Source organism: Malaclemys terrapin, chromosome 22 (genome assembly GCF_027887155.1).
Source record: "Malaclemys terrapin pileata isolate rMalTer1 chromosome 22, rMalTer1.hap1, whole genome shotgun sequence".
Classification (NCBI taxonomy): domain Eukaryota; kingdom Metazoa; phylum Chordata; order Testudines; family Emydidae; genus Malaclemys; species Malaclemys terrapin.
The window spans coordinates 17478838-17496946 of NC_071526.1; the positions used below are offsets into that span (position 1 = coordinate 17478838).

Below are 18109 nucleotides of genomic sequence, written 5' to 3' on the forward strand. Positions count from 1 at the left end.
TATAGGTGAAACCGCGTTATATTGAACTTGCTTTGATCCACCGGAGTGCGCGCGCGCACACACACACACACACACACAGCACTGTTTTACCACGTTATATCCGAATTCGTGTTATATCGGGTCGCATTATATCGGGGTAGAGGTGTATAATAGATCAGGGTCTAAAATAAGGGGAAAGTTAATAGCAAATCGTCTTTCTAATACTGGATTTAAATTAAGGTCGGGTTTCCTTAAAATACCAGTGGCCGCCTCAGAAGCTGCCTCTGCTTTTGCTGTAAAGGGCTTTGCATTCTAAGATCCATATAAGAATTAGCTAACATGGAGGAGTCCTGCCTTGCAGTCTCAGGTTGCCAGATGCCTAAAGCATGTGTGGGTGTGTCTCGCTGTATTGTGATTGACACAAAATGCAGGATTATAAAAGATTCCTCATTTTTCCAATTGGTAAAACTGGGGATTCTTCCTGCTAAGCCTATGGAAAAGATGTAAATAAAACACTTTAATCTGGAAGGTGCATGTAATCTAGATATGCATGTATGTGTATAGAGATTTTTTTGTTTTAATTCTTCTGCAGCCTTATTCTTACCTTATGAATTGTGTGTGACATGTTCCAAAACATCCAAAACTACCCCCCACACATACCCATTTCAAATGAAGACTCACCACTATCAAAAGGAATGTTTAATGAATACATATATTTTGCCACTGTACTCTCATTGGTGCATGTAGAACCTAATTTAACATTTATAATCAGGAAACTGCATGAGTGATCAAACGACGCTTTCTGATTTCTTTGCTGCCATCTGTATCCAAATCTTAATATTTTAAGCTGTTAGGTGGTGGGGGTGGAGGGAACAGCTGATTCCTGATGTAGGGAATTTCCTGATATGAATTTATTTGAATCGCAAACAAGATATTATGGAGAGAATGCTGTCAGACCTGTTTTTTATGAATGCAAATATTTTCCAGTGTTTCCCCAGAAACCTAACTGGTTCTTTCTTGCTTGTCTGTTCTCTTAGGCCCCCTGCGCTAAAACCTCTTAATACTTCAGAATTCTAAAGTAGGGTGTGGGAGGCAAGTGGGAAAAGAATTGAGGGAAACTGAAGAGACAAGAGTTTGTGTTGAAACCCATCCAAAATTTCTGCTCACTTTTTAGGCAGAAGTTGCATTACATACCCCATTTTGGTACCGTTTTCCAATCGTGCTCCCGTTAAAGTTCTGCTTCTTAATGGGGTCTGCGTTCCACCAGTTGAGAATCAATGTCGTGTTACATGCTAAATAATTTGGTGCTGGTTCTGTTATTCAGTGAAGTTTAGGGCTTGATGAATTGCATACCATCTAGCTTTCCTTGCTAAAACTGGGAGCATTTGTTCTTTTCAGTTTCAGTTTTGCTCTGCCATTTGGAGGTAAAACTTAACTGCTGAATGCCAAGCACTAATGTAGAATACTTAAGGCTTGTCTACACTGGCACTTTACAGCTCTGCAACTTTCTTGCTCGGGTGTGAAAAAACACCTCCCTGAGTGCTGCAAGGTATTTTTGTGACACTGACTGTGGTATGTTTCAGAGTAGCAGCCGTGTTAGTCTGTATTCGCAAAAGAACAGGAGTACTTGTGGCACCTGAGAGACTAACAAATTTATTAGAGCATAAGCTTTCGTGGACTACAGCCCACATCCGAAGAAGTGGGCTGTAGTCCACGAAAGCTTATGCTCTAATAAATTTGACTGTGGATGTTAGAATTGTTTCTGGTACTTTTTAGAAAGGAGTATGCAAGGGAGGTCATTTACAACCTGCATGATTAGACTTTTTAAGATCTATATCTGAGCCCTGAAAAATGTGTACCTTCAAGACTTTGTGACTTAATTGGATATTAATAAAGAAGAATAGTTCATCAGTTTTAAATACAAAATATCACATCTGAATTTTACTTGGTTTATTTGTTTCAAATGTTTAAAAAATTTCCTGAAATTACTCTCCTAATCCAAGATGTTTTGTATCTGTTACCTATATTTTATCCAACTCTTGAGGAAGGAGCCAATAATGAAGAGCCATTGGAAAACCACAATGAGAATACCCAACAAGTTTTACATCAACATGTGGTTTTCCAATGGCTCTTCATTATTGGCTCTTTCCTCAAGAGTGTGTCTGGTAGGGATTGGGTAGTGGTATAAATGTGACTACACAATTGTTTAAAAGTGTGGGCATTAAGGTCTCTTTCAAAGAGGTTGGTCTGGCTTTTCTTGGGTATATTCCTGAAACTAGCACAGGTAAATTCACTTTTTTTTATTAAGTGTCTATATAATCTAGTGGTTCTCTCAAGTCATTTAATGCTTTAGGATAGTCGTCTTTATTGTCAATATTTGAAACACTGGGTGAATACTGAGAAGGACTTGCGAATTATTTTAGCTGCAGCAGGACTCATCAGTGAGTGGTGTACTCTTGTAACTGATTGTAGCATGCATGATCCACACTTGGAGCAGTGGGGTTTGTACGATGTCCAGAACTTCACTTCATGGTTTAATAGATCTACATATAAAGGAGTGAAATTAGGGTATCTTGGAGGATGATTATTTTATTGATGGCATCTTACTCTGCTTCTCCTTTTGCAAATGTAAAGCAGAAGAAAGCTTTATGGAAAACCTGAGCTAATTCACTTTTTTTTAAACAGGCACCATCATTATTGGTAATGACAGGGGTGAGATTAACTCACTTATCTGGAGCAAAAGGATGCTTGAAAAAGCACAGAGGCCTCCTTCTGCTTCCTGTTTCTGTGCTAAATTGCTTCTTTTTTAAAAAAAAATTGCACTCCAGAGTTTTTCTTTTTGCAAAGAGGAATTAAAAGGTTCCATGATTGAGCAGCAAGTGTACGAGTCTCTGGAACTATTAAAACTACCAGAGAGAGAAGCTAACCAAGCGGTCAGAACGATTCGCTTACATGCTTTCTGTTTTCCTTCCCTCATATATCAACAGGTGTAACTGAAGGGAGCTTTCAAAGATGTCGAAAACTAACAAATCAAAATCTGGATCCCGCTCGTCTCGTTCAAGATCTGGATCGAGATCACGCTCCCGCTCCTTCTCCAAATCCCGTTCCCGCTCCCGTTCTGTCTCGCGATCAAGAAAACGCAGGCTCAGGTAATGCATGCGGCTTGATTGCCCCTTTCACTTCAAAGAGTTTTTCTTCTCCCTCTGCCCTGCTCAGATGGTGGCTGCACTAACAAGCCCTCCTGTGAAAACCCTTTTGTTAGATTCTCGAGTAGCTTAAGTGTCCTGTGCCTTGGGTTAGTGATTTTGTTTGCTCTCGTGTTCTGTCTTGCAATATGCTGTTGATAGGATGCCCTACAACACGCGTGTGTCTTGCATTCTTCTGCACTCTTTAATAATCGCTGAGCATTTTAATGTAACATTCCCATATGTTTCTTACATAAGTAGATGTAGCTCCTCAGAATGCTGTGCTGTTAGTGAAGGAATGTTGACCCAGACTAAATGGAGGAAAGGATAAATTTTACTTTGTTATGCAGTAGATGACATCTTACCTAAGGCTTCATTTTAAACCTCTTAACAGACCTAAGTTGTTCCTGATCAATTTTTTTTGTAAATTATTCACTTTGATGATTTAAGGGGCTGAAATCAGAGAGTGTTGACATTTTTGGCATCATTTCTTGTCGGAGAGATTTCCACAACGAAACATGCTCTTTCTTTTCATTTATTACCTTCTCTGTTCTCTTCCCCCACCCACCCCGCAAAACTTTATTGATAACAGCTTTAAAAAAGGTCTTTAGGAAAAGTCATGCATTTCTTAGAGTTGAGTTCAGGAGGGTCTCTTCCGGAGTCTCAGTCTAAGCCTCTGACGGGAAAGGTGGATGTGTGTGTGTGGAGGTTGGGGGGTGTTCCATCATGAGGGGAGTCAGTAACTGAGTTCTGCAATGGTAACTATGGGCAGATCATGTAAATTAGTTGAGATCTATGGTGAGAAATCCTCATTGTGCATGATAGTTGCTGCATCTCTGAATTACTTACTGATTGGACCAATTTAAGTCTAAATAAAAGGAAAGCATGGATTTCCATCACCCAGTATCCTACGTGACTAGTTAAGGCTTTTATATCTTGCAAGGCCGCCACCATTTGGTAATGATCTTCACTTTAAAAAAACAAAACAAAACCCTCTATTCCAGTTGGGCTAGATGTTATGATGTCCATCTGCTTTTTCATGAATCTGAAATGCATCATGAAGATTCTGAACATTGCTAGGCTTGTAAACATATGCAACTGTTAATTATTAAAAGGGATTTTTTTAAGATGCAGAAACATAATACAAATACAATTGGAAAGAGGAGAAGGCCAGGACAAAACCAGAACAGAGATGGAGACTCAAGTGGAACTGAGTTCTTTTGCAGGGAAGCTGAAGTATTAGAAAGGGTGCAGTGTAGGTTTGGAGCAGCTGGCCAGCATTGAAGTAACTATGGAATCCCGATGCATTAAATCGAACAGGGCAAATCTCTCTTGTCTTGTGTTGCTGTTGAAACAACTTGGATGTTGTTAATAAATTGGTAAAAGAGAATTGGAATGGAGAGGGTTAATATAGACAAGTCCTCTTCTTGCAAGGCTTTCGCATACTCATTGAGGTAGGTGTCGTGGGATATCTTAGGGAGAAGAGACTAGAAAATTAATCTGTGTTTAGGGGGAAAAAAATGGGGACATCATTTTGCTTTCCATATCCCTTGGTGGTTTGACTTGTATTCTGTGCTCTTCCCCCATGTTTGCTTCTGGTTAGTCTTGTGTACTTAACTTTTGTTTGTAGGATCAAGTATGTTGCTGTTTCTTTTCATTTTTGACTGTTGTAAAAAGAGTGGAATTGCCAGAACTTGAGAACAAAGTATATTAAATTAACTGGCTAGCTAGGCAGTGCAAAAGACTTCAAAAATAATTCACTTCTGGCACATGTATATTGTATTTTGCATACTGCATCCTTTTTAAATGATTTCTTGTAAACAGTCTCTGCAGATTTTGGAGTGAGATTTTCATGTTCCATGCCTCAATAAAATGACAGAATGGATTTTGGAAGCAGCATGCAACAGGTCCCTCACTAGTAATTGGTAACAAATGCAGTAGGCGCCCGGGGACGGGGAGCATGTGAATTCTGCTTAGTGCTTTTGAAGCACTTCTCTTAATCAGTTCATTTTCACTGCCTGCATCTGCATGTGCCTTTCCTTCTTTCTTGTGTTGATACTGTTTTCGAATGAGGTAAGTTGCATTGTTTTCTTGTTTTGAATAAAGGAGCACAAATTCTATCAGGAGACGATTAAGCAATTTATATTAACGCAGTTTCATACCAGATGTTACTAGTGCTGTAACATAAGCTATTGCCTGTTAAATATTAGTGTATTTGATAGTTGGACAAAAGAGAACCTCATTTTAACCCAATTAAAAGTGAGATTGGACTTTAAGCTTTAGAAACTTCAGTGGCAGTGTTGTGTACAGTTACTAATATTTTGGAGAGAGAGCTGTAGAAGTTGATGCCCGTCAGGATAAGATATCTAAATACTGTTACTGCCAGAGTTAGTCAACTCTTTAAATAACTGGAACTTTATTAATACAGTAAGAAAAGTGTTTTAATGTTTGCAGGAAATATGCATCATAATAAACAATGAGTGAGATTTGCTGCAGGGATTTTTAACCCTGTGTAGTGTTGAAGTTTTCTTAATATTTTACAAGAACATAGTTGCTCATACCCTTCCCTGTCAGTACAACTTTGCAGTTGTCCAATATTCATTAAGTACATTAACCTGATTAATCCTGAGTCATGATGCTACTTTTAAAACTGCAGCTACTTCAGTTGTTTAAATACTTGATAAAACTAAGTGGGATCTAATTATATTGGAAAAACACCTTGTACTTCTCCAGCTCTGATCAGCACTTACATATCCCCTGAAATGTTGTGTTCTTTAAATCTGAACACTCCCATTTAGCCCTAAATTCCATTCTCTTCCTTCTTCCACTAATAACCTGCATGCTCATATCGACCCCTTGAAAAGCAAGCTGACGTATGTTGATAAACAGTGCCATCATGTGGCATCAGGCTAGGAATACATTAAATGCCTTAGGCAATCTTTTCTTGATGCTCTGTCTTTATTTTACTTGATGGAGATCAAGATTAAGGACATCAGCAATTCATGTATGGTTTGAGATTAGAAATATAGAGAAGTCAGTCATTGGTTTTTCTCTTCAGTGCTACCATTTTCACTTACAAGTGTTGAAGTTCATTTAATTTCTCTGGCAAGGAAAGGTTTTTCATCTTGAAATCCTGTTTAAAATTAAAAGCATATGAGATATTTGGGGGCTGCAAAGAAGGGAGAATTCAGTCTGTTACAAGAGACAGTGCTGGCCTTATGGGTAGAAATGCATTCCCGCCATGCAGCAGACCAAGGATTAGAGATAGCCGTGGCATTCTTTGAACGGTGAACACTGGACACTTGAGACACATGCCGCTTGGATTTCTGACGGTGGGTACCAGCCATGTTAGTCCGAGGACAGTCAGAACAAATGTATCCCTATCATGGTCTCAGCCGTGGTTCTAAGGAGGGTGGTCTCCTGTCCAGCTGTAGTTCAGATATCATGAAATTACTGCCAAGGATTGTGTATGGATGTGGCAACAGTGTTCACTGGGAGAAAAGGTGTAGTGTTCACATGAGCAAAGGAAAAATCACTTAAGGGGCTGTGAACCCTACACAAAACCAGTAAAATAACATTTAAAACTCTTTTTCAAATAGAAGGCTGCATTGAGGGAAAGAGGTTTCCAAATACTGTTTTTTCTTTTTCAGTTCTAGGTCCCGTTCTAGGTCATATTCTCCGTCTCACAACAGAGAAAGGAACCACCCAAGAGTGTATCAGAGCCGGGATTTCAGAGGTCATAACAGAGGGTACAGGAGACCATATTATTTCCGTGGGCGGAACCGAGGATTTTATCCATGGGGCCAATATAACCGAGGCGGCTATGGAAATTACAGGTCCAACTGGCAAAATTATCGCCAAGCCTACAGCCCTCGTAGGGGGCGTTCCCGATCTCGATCGCCAAAGAGAAGGTCTCCATCACCAAGATCAAGAAGCCATTCTAGAAACTCTGATAAGTCATCTTCTGATAGGTCAAGGAGGTCTTCATCTTCCCGGTCTTCCTCGAACCACAGCCGAGTTGAGTCTTCCAAGCGTAGGTCCATAAAGGAAAAAAAATCCTCTTCCAAGGACACGCGGGCATCACAGGCTGCGGGAGATAATCAAGGTGATGATTCGAAGGATCAGCCATTTTCGGGAGGAGCTACTCAAGATGTCAAGGTGTCTGAGGGGTCAAAGCCCTGGCAAGACATGACCACTTACAGCACAAGTTCAGTGTCAAGAGTGTCTGCCGTGCCTGAGCTTAGCCCAAGAGAGCGCAGTCCTGCGCTAAAAAGTCCTCTCCAGTCTGTTGTGGTGAGGCGCCGTTCTCCTCGGCCAAGTCCATTGCAGAAGCCGAGTCCTCCACTGTCAAACCCCTCACAGCTGGGGTCTGTTTTACAAAGCAGTGCCTCATTTCAGACAGGCTCACATCAGGGTCCATTTGACCATGGTTCATCAGGATTGAGCCCAACGAGGAAGAGTCCTGTGTGTAAAAGTCCCACGACAATCGGTTCAATTTATGGTGCCTCGCAGAAGGAGGAAGCAGCAGCTCCTGGCGGGGCAGCCTTTTCAAAGAGGCAAGTTGTGCATTTTTCCTTTGTGTTCAGTTCACATGCCAGGTACTTTTGGGGAGGTGTGTGTAACTCTCATTGAGTGGTAGAGTGGTAGGCCTTATTCTGCATTATAGGAAATAGTTCTCTAGTTTTGTTTTCTTAACATCATAACTTTGTTAGTGTTGTAAAGATTACATAGATACCCCAGAATTCCCTTTTGAACTTGGTTATTTTTATAAATTTTTAAAGTGCTCAAGGAGCTCTTCCAGTAATTTGATTTTTTTTATTAAATTAGTCTAAAAATTGTCACATTCCTGAATCACTGCATATAACTTATATATATTTGTGGTTGTATATTCCCTAGCTCACTTATGGTTAATTACTTATTTGGGGGCATTTCCCAATTTTAAATGGACATTACTAGCATTAAAAATTCAGTTGGTGCTGCTGATGCCAGACTTGCTGATTTTGGGGGAAGAGGTGCAGATGCAACTAAAACCTTCACTTGCAGAAGGCTTGTTTGCTTGCTTTTGGGCACTGTCAAGTTTAACAGACAAAATATAGATTCCCTCTTGAAATCTATCCCAGAGTTGCTAGGTTTGTGGCTCTTGGACTTCAGCAAATGTTATAAGTTTGCAAAGGGAAAAATGTTGTTTAAGTTTTTTAAACACACAACTTACTGTGTATCCTAATAGAAACAAACCAATACAGGCACTGTGAGAGCCATGGTGCAAATGCATTGGGATAAATTTTATGTATGATTGGAATCAGGAAAAAAAAGATCTTCAGTACAGGAGTATCTTTCTAGTCTGGTCCAGTCAGCAGTCCCAAACCCCTGACAAGTGTCCTTCTGATTAATTTCATTTTAAAGGACCTCCTCACTCAAAAGGTACTGTTGTGTTCTCAAATGGTCCTTAATCATTTTCATTTGTCTCTGTTCATTTAAGATTATTTGGGGCAAATTCTATTAATTATCAAAGACCTCTGATATTAGTAGAACTAGGTCTTACTCCACTCTTGACTTTTAAAATAGTGTGTTGAGGTGCTTTAGACTTAACCCACCACTATCCCATTGAAATATGTGCTGATAATCTTTCACCAGCATACTTTTAAACTTTAAATTGGTTTGGGGGATTGTCATTCCCAGTACTAGAATAAAGTGTCTGTCTGTTCTCCCAAGAGAAGAAATATTTTTCCCATTAACCTTTTTTTTTTGCTTTTATTTGTGTTTACAGTATATGAAATGTTTAGCTTTCCTAGGAAACTTGCATCCAAAATGTGACGTAGCTTTTGAGGCATTTATTTCCAGTGTGTTGTTTAAAGCAGAACAGTCCAAGTTGAAAGTTTTGATGTGTTAATTCTTCTGAATCAGGTTTGTAAGTGACTAAACAGATTGGGTAAGACCTTAATATTTTCCTTAGAAAAATATAGGTAAGTTGGTTCTCTTTTTATTTGCTCAAGAAGAGCTTTTGCTGTTCCACTTTGCTCTTGAACCTCACATCATCCATTTTGCATACCCATCTTCCAGCACGTTTGCTGAATATATTAAGACCTTATTCATGTCTTCTAAAGTAAAAATTTGGGTAGCCTGCTTTACATTTTACCTTATTTATTAGGGACCAGAGAGAGCTTTCTGTATGTTTTTAAGTCTTGGCATTTTTAAGACTTGTTTGTTTGCTTTGAATTTTAGGAATTAAAGACTCTTGTCTATACTTTAATAAGAGAATTGCTTATATGTGTGTGTGTGTGTGTATGTGTGTGTTTGTTTTTTAAATAGGTATTTGGAAGAACAGAAGACTGAGAATGGGAAAGACAAGGAACAGAAACTAACAAATCTTGAAAAGGAAAAAATGAAAGAGAAGGGAGGCTTCTCTGAGTTGGGTTTAGCAGATGGCAAGACGAAATCAGACCTGTACACCTCCAAAACTGACCCTGAAAAGCCTTATCGCAGCAGCCAGTCTCCTAAACGCTATAAGTTTCGGGATGACTTTGAGAAGCTGAAGATGGCTGAGTTCCACAAGGAAGGTCATTATGGCAAAGAGGAGATGGATGAGCAGGATAAGAAAGACAAGGCAAAGGGCCGAAAGGATTCGGAGTTTGATGATGAGCCCAAATTCATGTCTAAAGTGGTAGCAACCTCCAGCAAAAATCAGGATGAGGATAGGCCAGGTAAATGGGAAGGCGTAGTGTTCTTACCATCTGCAAAGGAGAAGCAAAGGAAAGCTGAGGAAATGGAGGAGGATCCCTATTCTGAAAGATCGAAAAAGGAAGACAAGCTAGCATCCAAGAGAGCAGAGGCTGGTCACAGGGGGTTTGTTCCCGAAAAGAATTTTAGAGTGACCGCTTACAAAGCAAGTCAGGAAAAAAGTACTTCACCACCTCTGAGAAAGGCCTCTGAGAGTCGGGAGAAGCCAGGAACCAGAGGAGATGGTTTAGCCACTGGCAAATCCTCCTTTTCCATTACCCGGGAGGCCCAGGTCAATGTCCGAATGGATTCCTTTGATGAAGATCTTGCACGGTAAGGATTTGCCTTTAAGTTAAATCTAGGTAGTGGCTTCACTATCCTATTTTTCCCCCCTCCCCACCTTAACCCCTTGTGGATCTCTCTAAAATGTAGGCAGGTTAAATAAAGAATATTGTACAATCCGCTACCAACACGTCATTTGTCACAGAGAGCACATGCATCTCTAAATGTTAACACACCAATATGACTCTCCGGTATGGAAGGTGAATCATGTTATCCCCATTTTGCAGATGGAGAAAGTGAAGCATAAAGTTTAAGTGACTTTCCCTCAGCTACACAGGAAGTCAGTGCAAAGAGACTAGTTTAGAACTTGGGAGTTTCTGGATCCCAGTCCTTCATTCAAACCACACCATCCCGTGTTCAACAGTAATCAAATTCTGCTCCCCACTGTCCAGAGCTACTCAGAAGGTTGCAATGTCAGCATTACAGCTTAAAAAATGTATGTTTGTAGGGCACTTTGTTCCTCTTCTCAATATATGGTAACATTGCTAGTGAGATCCTAGAAGCCCCAAAAGCCACTTAAAATTTTCTGTAAGGCTCTGGTGCTTCAGGAGACCACTAGAGGGATGCTCAGTAAAGTTAGTTCTGCTAAAGGGAAGAGCTCCTAGTCAATAAATGTCTGTTTGCTCTGTGGAACACAAGAGGGAGGCTAAATCTCAGCAGGAATGAAGAGAAAGGAACTAAGATGGCTGTTAATGGCATGTGAGTCAGATGTGAGGACATGCAACACAGGTTTTAGGGATTAATATCTGAACAGTACTTTGAACATGCAGTTAACAATAAGCGATCAGAATGATCATTACGGCGTTATAATGCAGTTTGGATGTGCTTTAAAAACAGCCTTTTCTGAGCCACACGATTGGCTTTGACTAAAGCAGTTCTGTACACGAGGTGTGTGCTGTGGAGATGGGGAGGTTCTATTCTGCAGCAGCAGTGTGGATGACAAACCCTCACTTTAAAATCAGACTTTATATTAAATGCATTTTTCTTTTTAAAAATCAGTTTAAAATTAATTTTGAAATTACGACAACCTATGTTAAGGCCTAGATTTACTATAATCTGTTAAAATAATGTAATTAAATACTGCATCAGTGAGCCCTCTTCAGTTTTAATGAGTTAAAGGGTGTCGCTTTTTTATACAGAATCGGGGGGAAACAATATTGTGTACTGCATTAAGGATCTGTATTTTCATTATTTTTAGTCTGGAGAAAACACTTTCAGCTAGTGCTTTTGGTTTCTGTTGGGCTGGAAAGCATTTACTTTAATTACTTTTGGTTTCAGTGTAGTTAGCAGGCATAGCGAGACAGTTGTCTTCTGTTGGACTAGTTCATTCAAAGATGAAAAATCCATTAAGAGCCAAAAAAGTAGGAAAGCTTGTTTTCCTCTTCTTGTCTATGGATAATAACCTGGTGGGAGAGGATAAGATCTACTAGTTCTAAGAACTTGAAGAACATGGGACCAGAGTTTCAAAGATCTGTAGGTGCCTACTGGGTTTACAAAAGCATTTAAGCACCCACAGTACCTAACTCCAGCTAACATCAGTGGGAGTCAGGTGCTTAACTCCCGTGCTTTTGTAATCCCAATAGACACTTACCTGCATCTTAGATACCCTTTGAAAATCTGGCCCTTGGTGACCATAAGCAGTCTGTTCACTCACTACAGTTTATTCTTCCTTTGTTTAGTCAGGTTTAAAAGCAAAACAAGTTTTGATAAACTTTTTTCTTATGTATCAGGCACATTTAAGGGAGCTTTATTTAATCAAAAAACAATTCTAAAATGCTGTTTTTGTGCATTTTTAATTGAATTTCAGTTTTCATCCAAATACAGCTTGACACAAATCCCACGTAAAAAAATTAGTATCTAGTATATAAGAAATGCATCAGTCACCATTTTATAACGTAATAATGTAAGAATCTGAACAAAAGTAAGTAATGCTATATAATTGCTTAAATAAATGTGTATAGATACAGTGTATCTTCCTGGTTAGCAAAAAGTACCAAATTTAGTGTCAAGGCTATATTTAGTTGTAGATCAATGTGTTTTAAAGGTCCAGTCTCATTGGTGAGTTATTTTCTTAAAGAAAGGTTATACTGAAGTACAAATGTAGAACAAGATTAAAATCAAAGTTTCAAGTTCCGGCTCAGTGCTTTAAATCACTTCGGTTTAAATCAGTCCTCTCTGTGCTGCAGCAGGGCGATGGTGACTGCTGTTCTTCCCCAGGGATGTAGGGGTCGGGGGTATCCGTGATGTGATGGGAAGGGTTTGACTTACATACAAGAACTGGGATGTTGGTTGAGCAATACTGGACAGTCAGCTCTCCTGTTTCTGAGCAACCTTTTGTTACTGGTACTCTCTCATCCTCAGCATGGGTCTGATTGCCCATTGTGATGAGGCACATTTATTATTAACAGATTCTAGGGCAATATTAAGGTCTTACCCAACCTTTTTCAGGGCTTTGAAGATCTTTCTTCCATCTTCTGTGGTTGCCTCCGCTGGTTTTGGGATATTTAACACACTTGGGCATCAAATAAATGATGGCTGAGAAGAGCTTCTGGGCCTGGTCCTATCCAGTTCTCTCTACTGCTTCTGAGATTAAAATCTAGCCACAGATGTTGGAGGGGGAAGGAAGAAGTAAAATATACTTCTTCCTATATGAGGCTGATGCAGATAGCCCATCATTTACATATTGTAACAAGATCTGGCTATAAATAGGGAAGTTTGTGATGAACCTTGCAGAAAAGAGGAACCCATAGTTCAGAAGCCATATAAGGGGGCAAACACAGAACCATTGAAAATTGTATTGCAGATGACTTTCTAGTAGTACATAAAATGCAGTGGCTGGAATAAGTCCAGGTTATTGCTTTGAAGGTTGTCAGCTTGCAGTCTGAAAGCTGCTTTTGTTTAGGTTGCTTTTATGATGGTTATATTTTTAAAATGTATGTTCTTTTCTAGTCCAAGTGGTTTATTGGCACAGGAGCGGAAGCTATGTCGTGACTTAGTACACAGCAACAAAAAAGACCAGGAGTTCCGCTCCATTTTCCACCATATACAGTCAGCTCAGTCTCAGCGAAGTCCTTCTGAATTGTTTGCTCAGCACATAGTGACTATAGTCCATCATGTAAAAGGTGAGTCAAATGTCCACGCATTCTTGGTTGAAAGTTCACCCCTTGCTTCTCCACCCCACTATATCCGTTCCTTGGAACAGTGTTCCATTCATGCTAGTTAATTACCCAAGAGAATTGCTGACCAACGGGACAAGTGCTAGAGTAGAATAGCAACCACGTGGGATGTTTTTCCCCCAAGTTTTTGCATTTAGCTGTAGGGGGAGTTGGGGGAAGGCAGTCTTGCCTACCCTCGAAACAGCAAAAAGCAATACTCTTGCCGCAGACTGGCATGGGGTCTGCAGATATTTAGGGTATTCTAATGGATTTGCATAAATTTAGTTTTTGTTTTAAAAATATGTTCATTGTTAAACAGATTTGGGGCAGAATTCACCACTGACACAGGCATGCGCCATTTCTTTGATTTCAAGGGGGTGGTCTCCACTTTTGCTAGACCCATTGACTCTCATCCATTTGTCCTCTGACTACACATTTTTACTTTCTGAATCCATTGAAGACATGGTGGTAGAGCTCACATGTCCTTTCCGAAAATCTGACTTTTCTTAATTGTGTGATGTTTCTTCATTGAAAACCCTGACAGAGCATCACTTTGGGTCTTCAGGAATGACACTGAATGAACGCTTTACAAAATACCTAAAGAGAGGAATGGAGCAAGATCAAGCTAAAAACAAGAAGAGCCCTGAAATCCACAGGTGGGGAGTATTGTTTTAATGTTTTTTCTAAAGCTCCAGGAGTATTTTAAAAATATTAATAGTTAACTATGGGGCATAATTCAAAAATACAAAAGAGGAGCCAACAGTAAACAAAACTTATCAGCCATCTAGTTAGGAACATAGTAATTGCCATACTGGGTCTTGGACAAGGTCAGTGATTTTGTCTAGTTCAGTGGTTCTCAAACTGTGGGTCAGGACCCCAAAGTGGGTCATGATCCCGTTTTAATGGGGTCACCAGGGCTGTCATTAAACTTGCTGGGGCCTGGAGCTGAAGCCAAAATCCAAGCCCCACTGCCCAGGGCTGAAGCCCTCAAGCTTCGTCACCCCCCCGACTGGGGGCTCAGGCTTCGGTCCCTCTTCCTGCCTTCTTGTAGTAATTTTTGTTGTCAAAAGGGGGTCGCAGTGCAATGAAGTTTGAGAAACCCTGGTCTAGTTTGATTTCCATTCTCTGATAGTACCAGTTGATTCAGAGGAAGGTGTAAAAAACCCTATAAGGACAACTATGGAATAATCTGACTCAGAAAAGGTTGTTTTTAGTTCTTTTTAGATGGCTGAAGGCTCTGAAGCATGAAGGCCTATAGCCCTTATCAAATTGTTTTGATGATGTCTAATGTAATTGCATGTTCATGTCACAGAAATGCCTAATTGTCTTTGAGTCGTGCTAGCTCCAGGCTCCTAGTTTGAGGAAATAAATTCCACAGATTGATTAGTCCTTTTAAAAAAAAAAATCACATATACATTTTTACTCTCTCACCTTTACATTTCTCCTCTTTCAATTTTATTGAATGTCCCCTTGTTCTTGTTTGGTCTTATCACGCACACAATTTTAAACCCACAAAAGTAAGTGACAACAGTGCCTCTATAACATGGCTATTCCCAAATTATATTAATTTATCTTTTTAAAATAGCCCCTACTTGTGTTTCTGCCTAAGTATTGTTGTTTGCACTATATGTGTGGTCATAGATTCTAGGACTGGAAGGGACCTCGAGAGGTCATCGAGTCCAGAAAATAATTAATGGAGATATCCCATCTCCTAGAACTGGAAAGGACCTTGAAAGGTCATCAAATCCAGCCCCCTGCCTTCACTAGCAGGACCAAGTACTGATTTTGCCCCAGATCCTTAAGTGGCCCCCTCAAGGATTGAACTCACAAGCCTGGGTTTAGCAGGCCAGTGCTCAAACCACTGAGCTATCCCTCCCTCCTCCCCATGGATAGTCATCCATGCTATTATCTAGGCACAGAGAAGTGTCTCTAGATTTTCAGCCCAAACCTGGTTTAAATTTGCCGGTCTCTTTTTTGTACATAAATATAACCTCTTTACCATATTTGCAATCTGCTAGATAACTCTTTCTTTGGAGCTGTTGGGCTTTGCGATTGAAGTAGGCAATGAAATATTGTACAAGAGACCTGTGATTTGTGGGGGCCAGCACAGTAACGCATGGTCAGCAGCTGCCCAGTCAATCATGGGTAAGAAAACCACATGACAAGGACTTTTAACACACTAATGATCAGTTCATTAACACAATGCACCTGTTCCGGTCTGAATATCAGGATTGTGTGTTACTCTGTATGCATAGCTCTCACTTCCAGGGCGTAATGGCCAGCTCAGCTTTGCTCTAAAAAGCAGGATAGTGTGTATATTTACAGTGGAGAAACTACCTGTTTTAAAATAGAATTAGGGTTCGGAGAACTTGGAGTACAGTTTATGGGAAGGCTGTAATAGCTTCATTCTCTGCTTTATTTTTAGGAGGATAGATATTTCTCCCAGTACTTTCAGAAAACACGGGTTCACTCCAGAGGAAATGAAGAGCACCAGAGAGCCTGGCAACAAGGTGAACTGTTGATCTGATCAATAATTGAACCAAATGAGTGCATTGGGCATGAACTTAACAGTGATGTTTTTGTTTAAATTACTCTCTACTTAAGTTTGTGTTTTTCTTTTAAGGATGGGCATAATTCTAAAAATGAACTACAAAGGGTTAATTTTTATTAAAAATGTATCAACAACCTTTGTGAAGTGGTTAGAATATGGTAAATGACCCCAAAGTCAATTGAGGTGAGCTTGAGAAAAAAAAAGAGGATATTTGGAACAAGTGCCCATGATGAGAGAAGAGACTTTTTGTGATATTTTTCTGCTTGTAAGTATTATTAAATCAATTGTATACATGCGATATTTCCAACCATGTTTTCAAAAGACATGCATGTCAAAAAGGAAAGTAAAAATAAATCCATATCTAAACCAAATACACTATTACTAAGCAGATAATAAATCTTGTTCTAACACTTTACTGTATCATTTCTGTTGATTGCTGTTGCTTTAACACTCAGCACCTGTTTTGATAGAACAGGCTCCTGGGAATCCAGTATATTAGCGATTTTGATAGAACAATGTTAAGCCATTATACAATCTATAAGCAATCATAAAAATGGATTAACCTAAAATGTTACATTTTGGGGTTTTTAACCTTTGTTTGTTCAACTTCATACATATTTACAGTGACGAGATTTAAACAGTCCTGCTGAAACCTTACTTGTTTCATATATTTGTTTTTGATTTTTTCCAAACACACTTGTGGCTTGACATGGACGATGGTGAGATGAATTTGATGGGCCTGATCTCTGAGCGCCAGCTTGGCAGTGTGTATAAAAAAACATGGTTTTCAAACAGCTCTCCAGCCCTTCATGAAACAGATGTGCCCTCACAAACGCAAATAGGTGTCTGCTGCGCTGCATAAGGTTGCTGCCGCTGATTTTGTCACTTACCTATCAACCATCGTGTTGGGAGCATTTTTGCTCTGAGTAACAGTTAAAGCCCTTTGCCTGGGGAAAGCAGAAGAGCAAACAATACAAACAAAGTACCAACTCCCAGTCCTGCTGCTAATTGAAATTAATCTTTATTTAAACAAAAAAGTGTTTAGAAATTCATGTAAGTAAAAATTTAATAGCTAGATAATTACTAATCCCTGTTTTTATTTAATTCAAGGCAAATCTAATCATCTGGTGCATGTTGCGAATCCAGTCATGCAGTTCCCAAGCATAGCACTGTGTGCAAATACTCTAGAGCCTACTCAGTTAACCCAATAACCATTTTCCTTTTCCAGAGGAGAATTTCTTAATTGGAAAAAAAGACAAGTGTTACACACCCAGAAAATTTCCTCTTAACTAAATTTAAAAGATTGTACCTAGTGTTGAAGATTTTTCTGCATACAATTGACTATACTATTCTTGACTATACCTTTTCTGGTTATTGGCTATTTTCTCTTCTCTTCATAATGTAACTTAATAGGCCTGCTAGGCAGACACATGGAGGGGAAAATCTTGTGTAGAATGCCCCCTGGTTCTGTGAAATAAAGTTCAACTGGTGTGTCATTCATAGAGACGATCGCTACTAGTAAGGATGTTTGGTTTCGATTGACAGTGATTAAAACAAGATTCCGAGAACGTTCATGATATTTCCCAGAATAAATTCAACAGCTGCGTTTCTCTGGCCTCTGAGTAACTCCACCACTTGAATTAGTAACCGTGATGTTAGCATCACATCTTCCAAGTGGCAAACAGCTATTGCCCCTCTCTCAGTGCTGCCTTCAGGTCTAGCACTTTAAAATTTCTCCTGTCATTCAGGGAGATGGATCTGATCTGTCTGAGGGGGAGGAATTCTGTTATTTGGTAGCAATCCCCTGGGGGACATGAGAAACATAAAGAGCTAGGGCTGCATGTGCGCCCCAGTTGTGGTACAAAATCATTTGGACTTGACTTCCCATTAGAGGACCATTAGCTGCTAATGTTCTCAATTTTCTCTGGTTGTGATACATAACCCAAGTTAGTCTTTGGTTTCCTGATATGGTTCCCTTCTCCCCCCTCCCCCCCCCCCCCCCCCCGACTATTCGTGTATGTTTAGACTGTTTTAAAGAGGGAAAGTATACATAATACAATATCTAGGAAAACAGAAGACTTCAAATGAAGATGTTATATTCTTGTAGTGAATCATTCTGCATTTTTGAATGGTTGGTTTATAAACTCATGCCCTCCAGAAGTCTCTGCAGACAGTAGCAA

At 39.7% G+C, this 18109-nt stretch overlaps 1 protein-coding gene across 6 annotated transcripts in view; it reads left to right on the forward strand.

Moving 5' to 3' along the window:
* Positions 1-18109, forward strand: part of THRAP3 (thyroid hormone receptor associated protein 3) — a 67489-nt gene that overhangs the window by 42966 nt on the left and 6414 nt on the right. For all 6 annotated transcript variants that reach the window (XM_054011887.1, XM_054011886.1, XM_054011890.1 and 3 more), the window contains 6 exons: positions 2967-3128; positions 6815-7720; positions 9474-10214; positions 13173-13345; positions 13923-14034; positions 15804-15888. In XM_054011887.1, coding sequence (XP_053867862.1) covers positions 2992-3128; positions 6815-7720; positions 9474-10214; positions 13173-13345; positions 13923-14034; positions 15804-15888 — 2154 coding nt within the window. In that variant the 5' untranslated portion in view covers positions 2967-2991. The remainder of the gene's footprint in view (positions 1-2966; positions 3129-6814; positions 7721-9473; positions 10215-13172; positions 13346-13922; positions 14035-15803; positions 15889-18109) is intronic.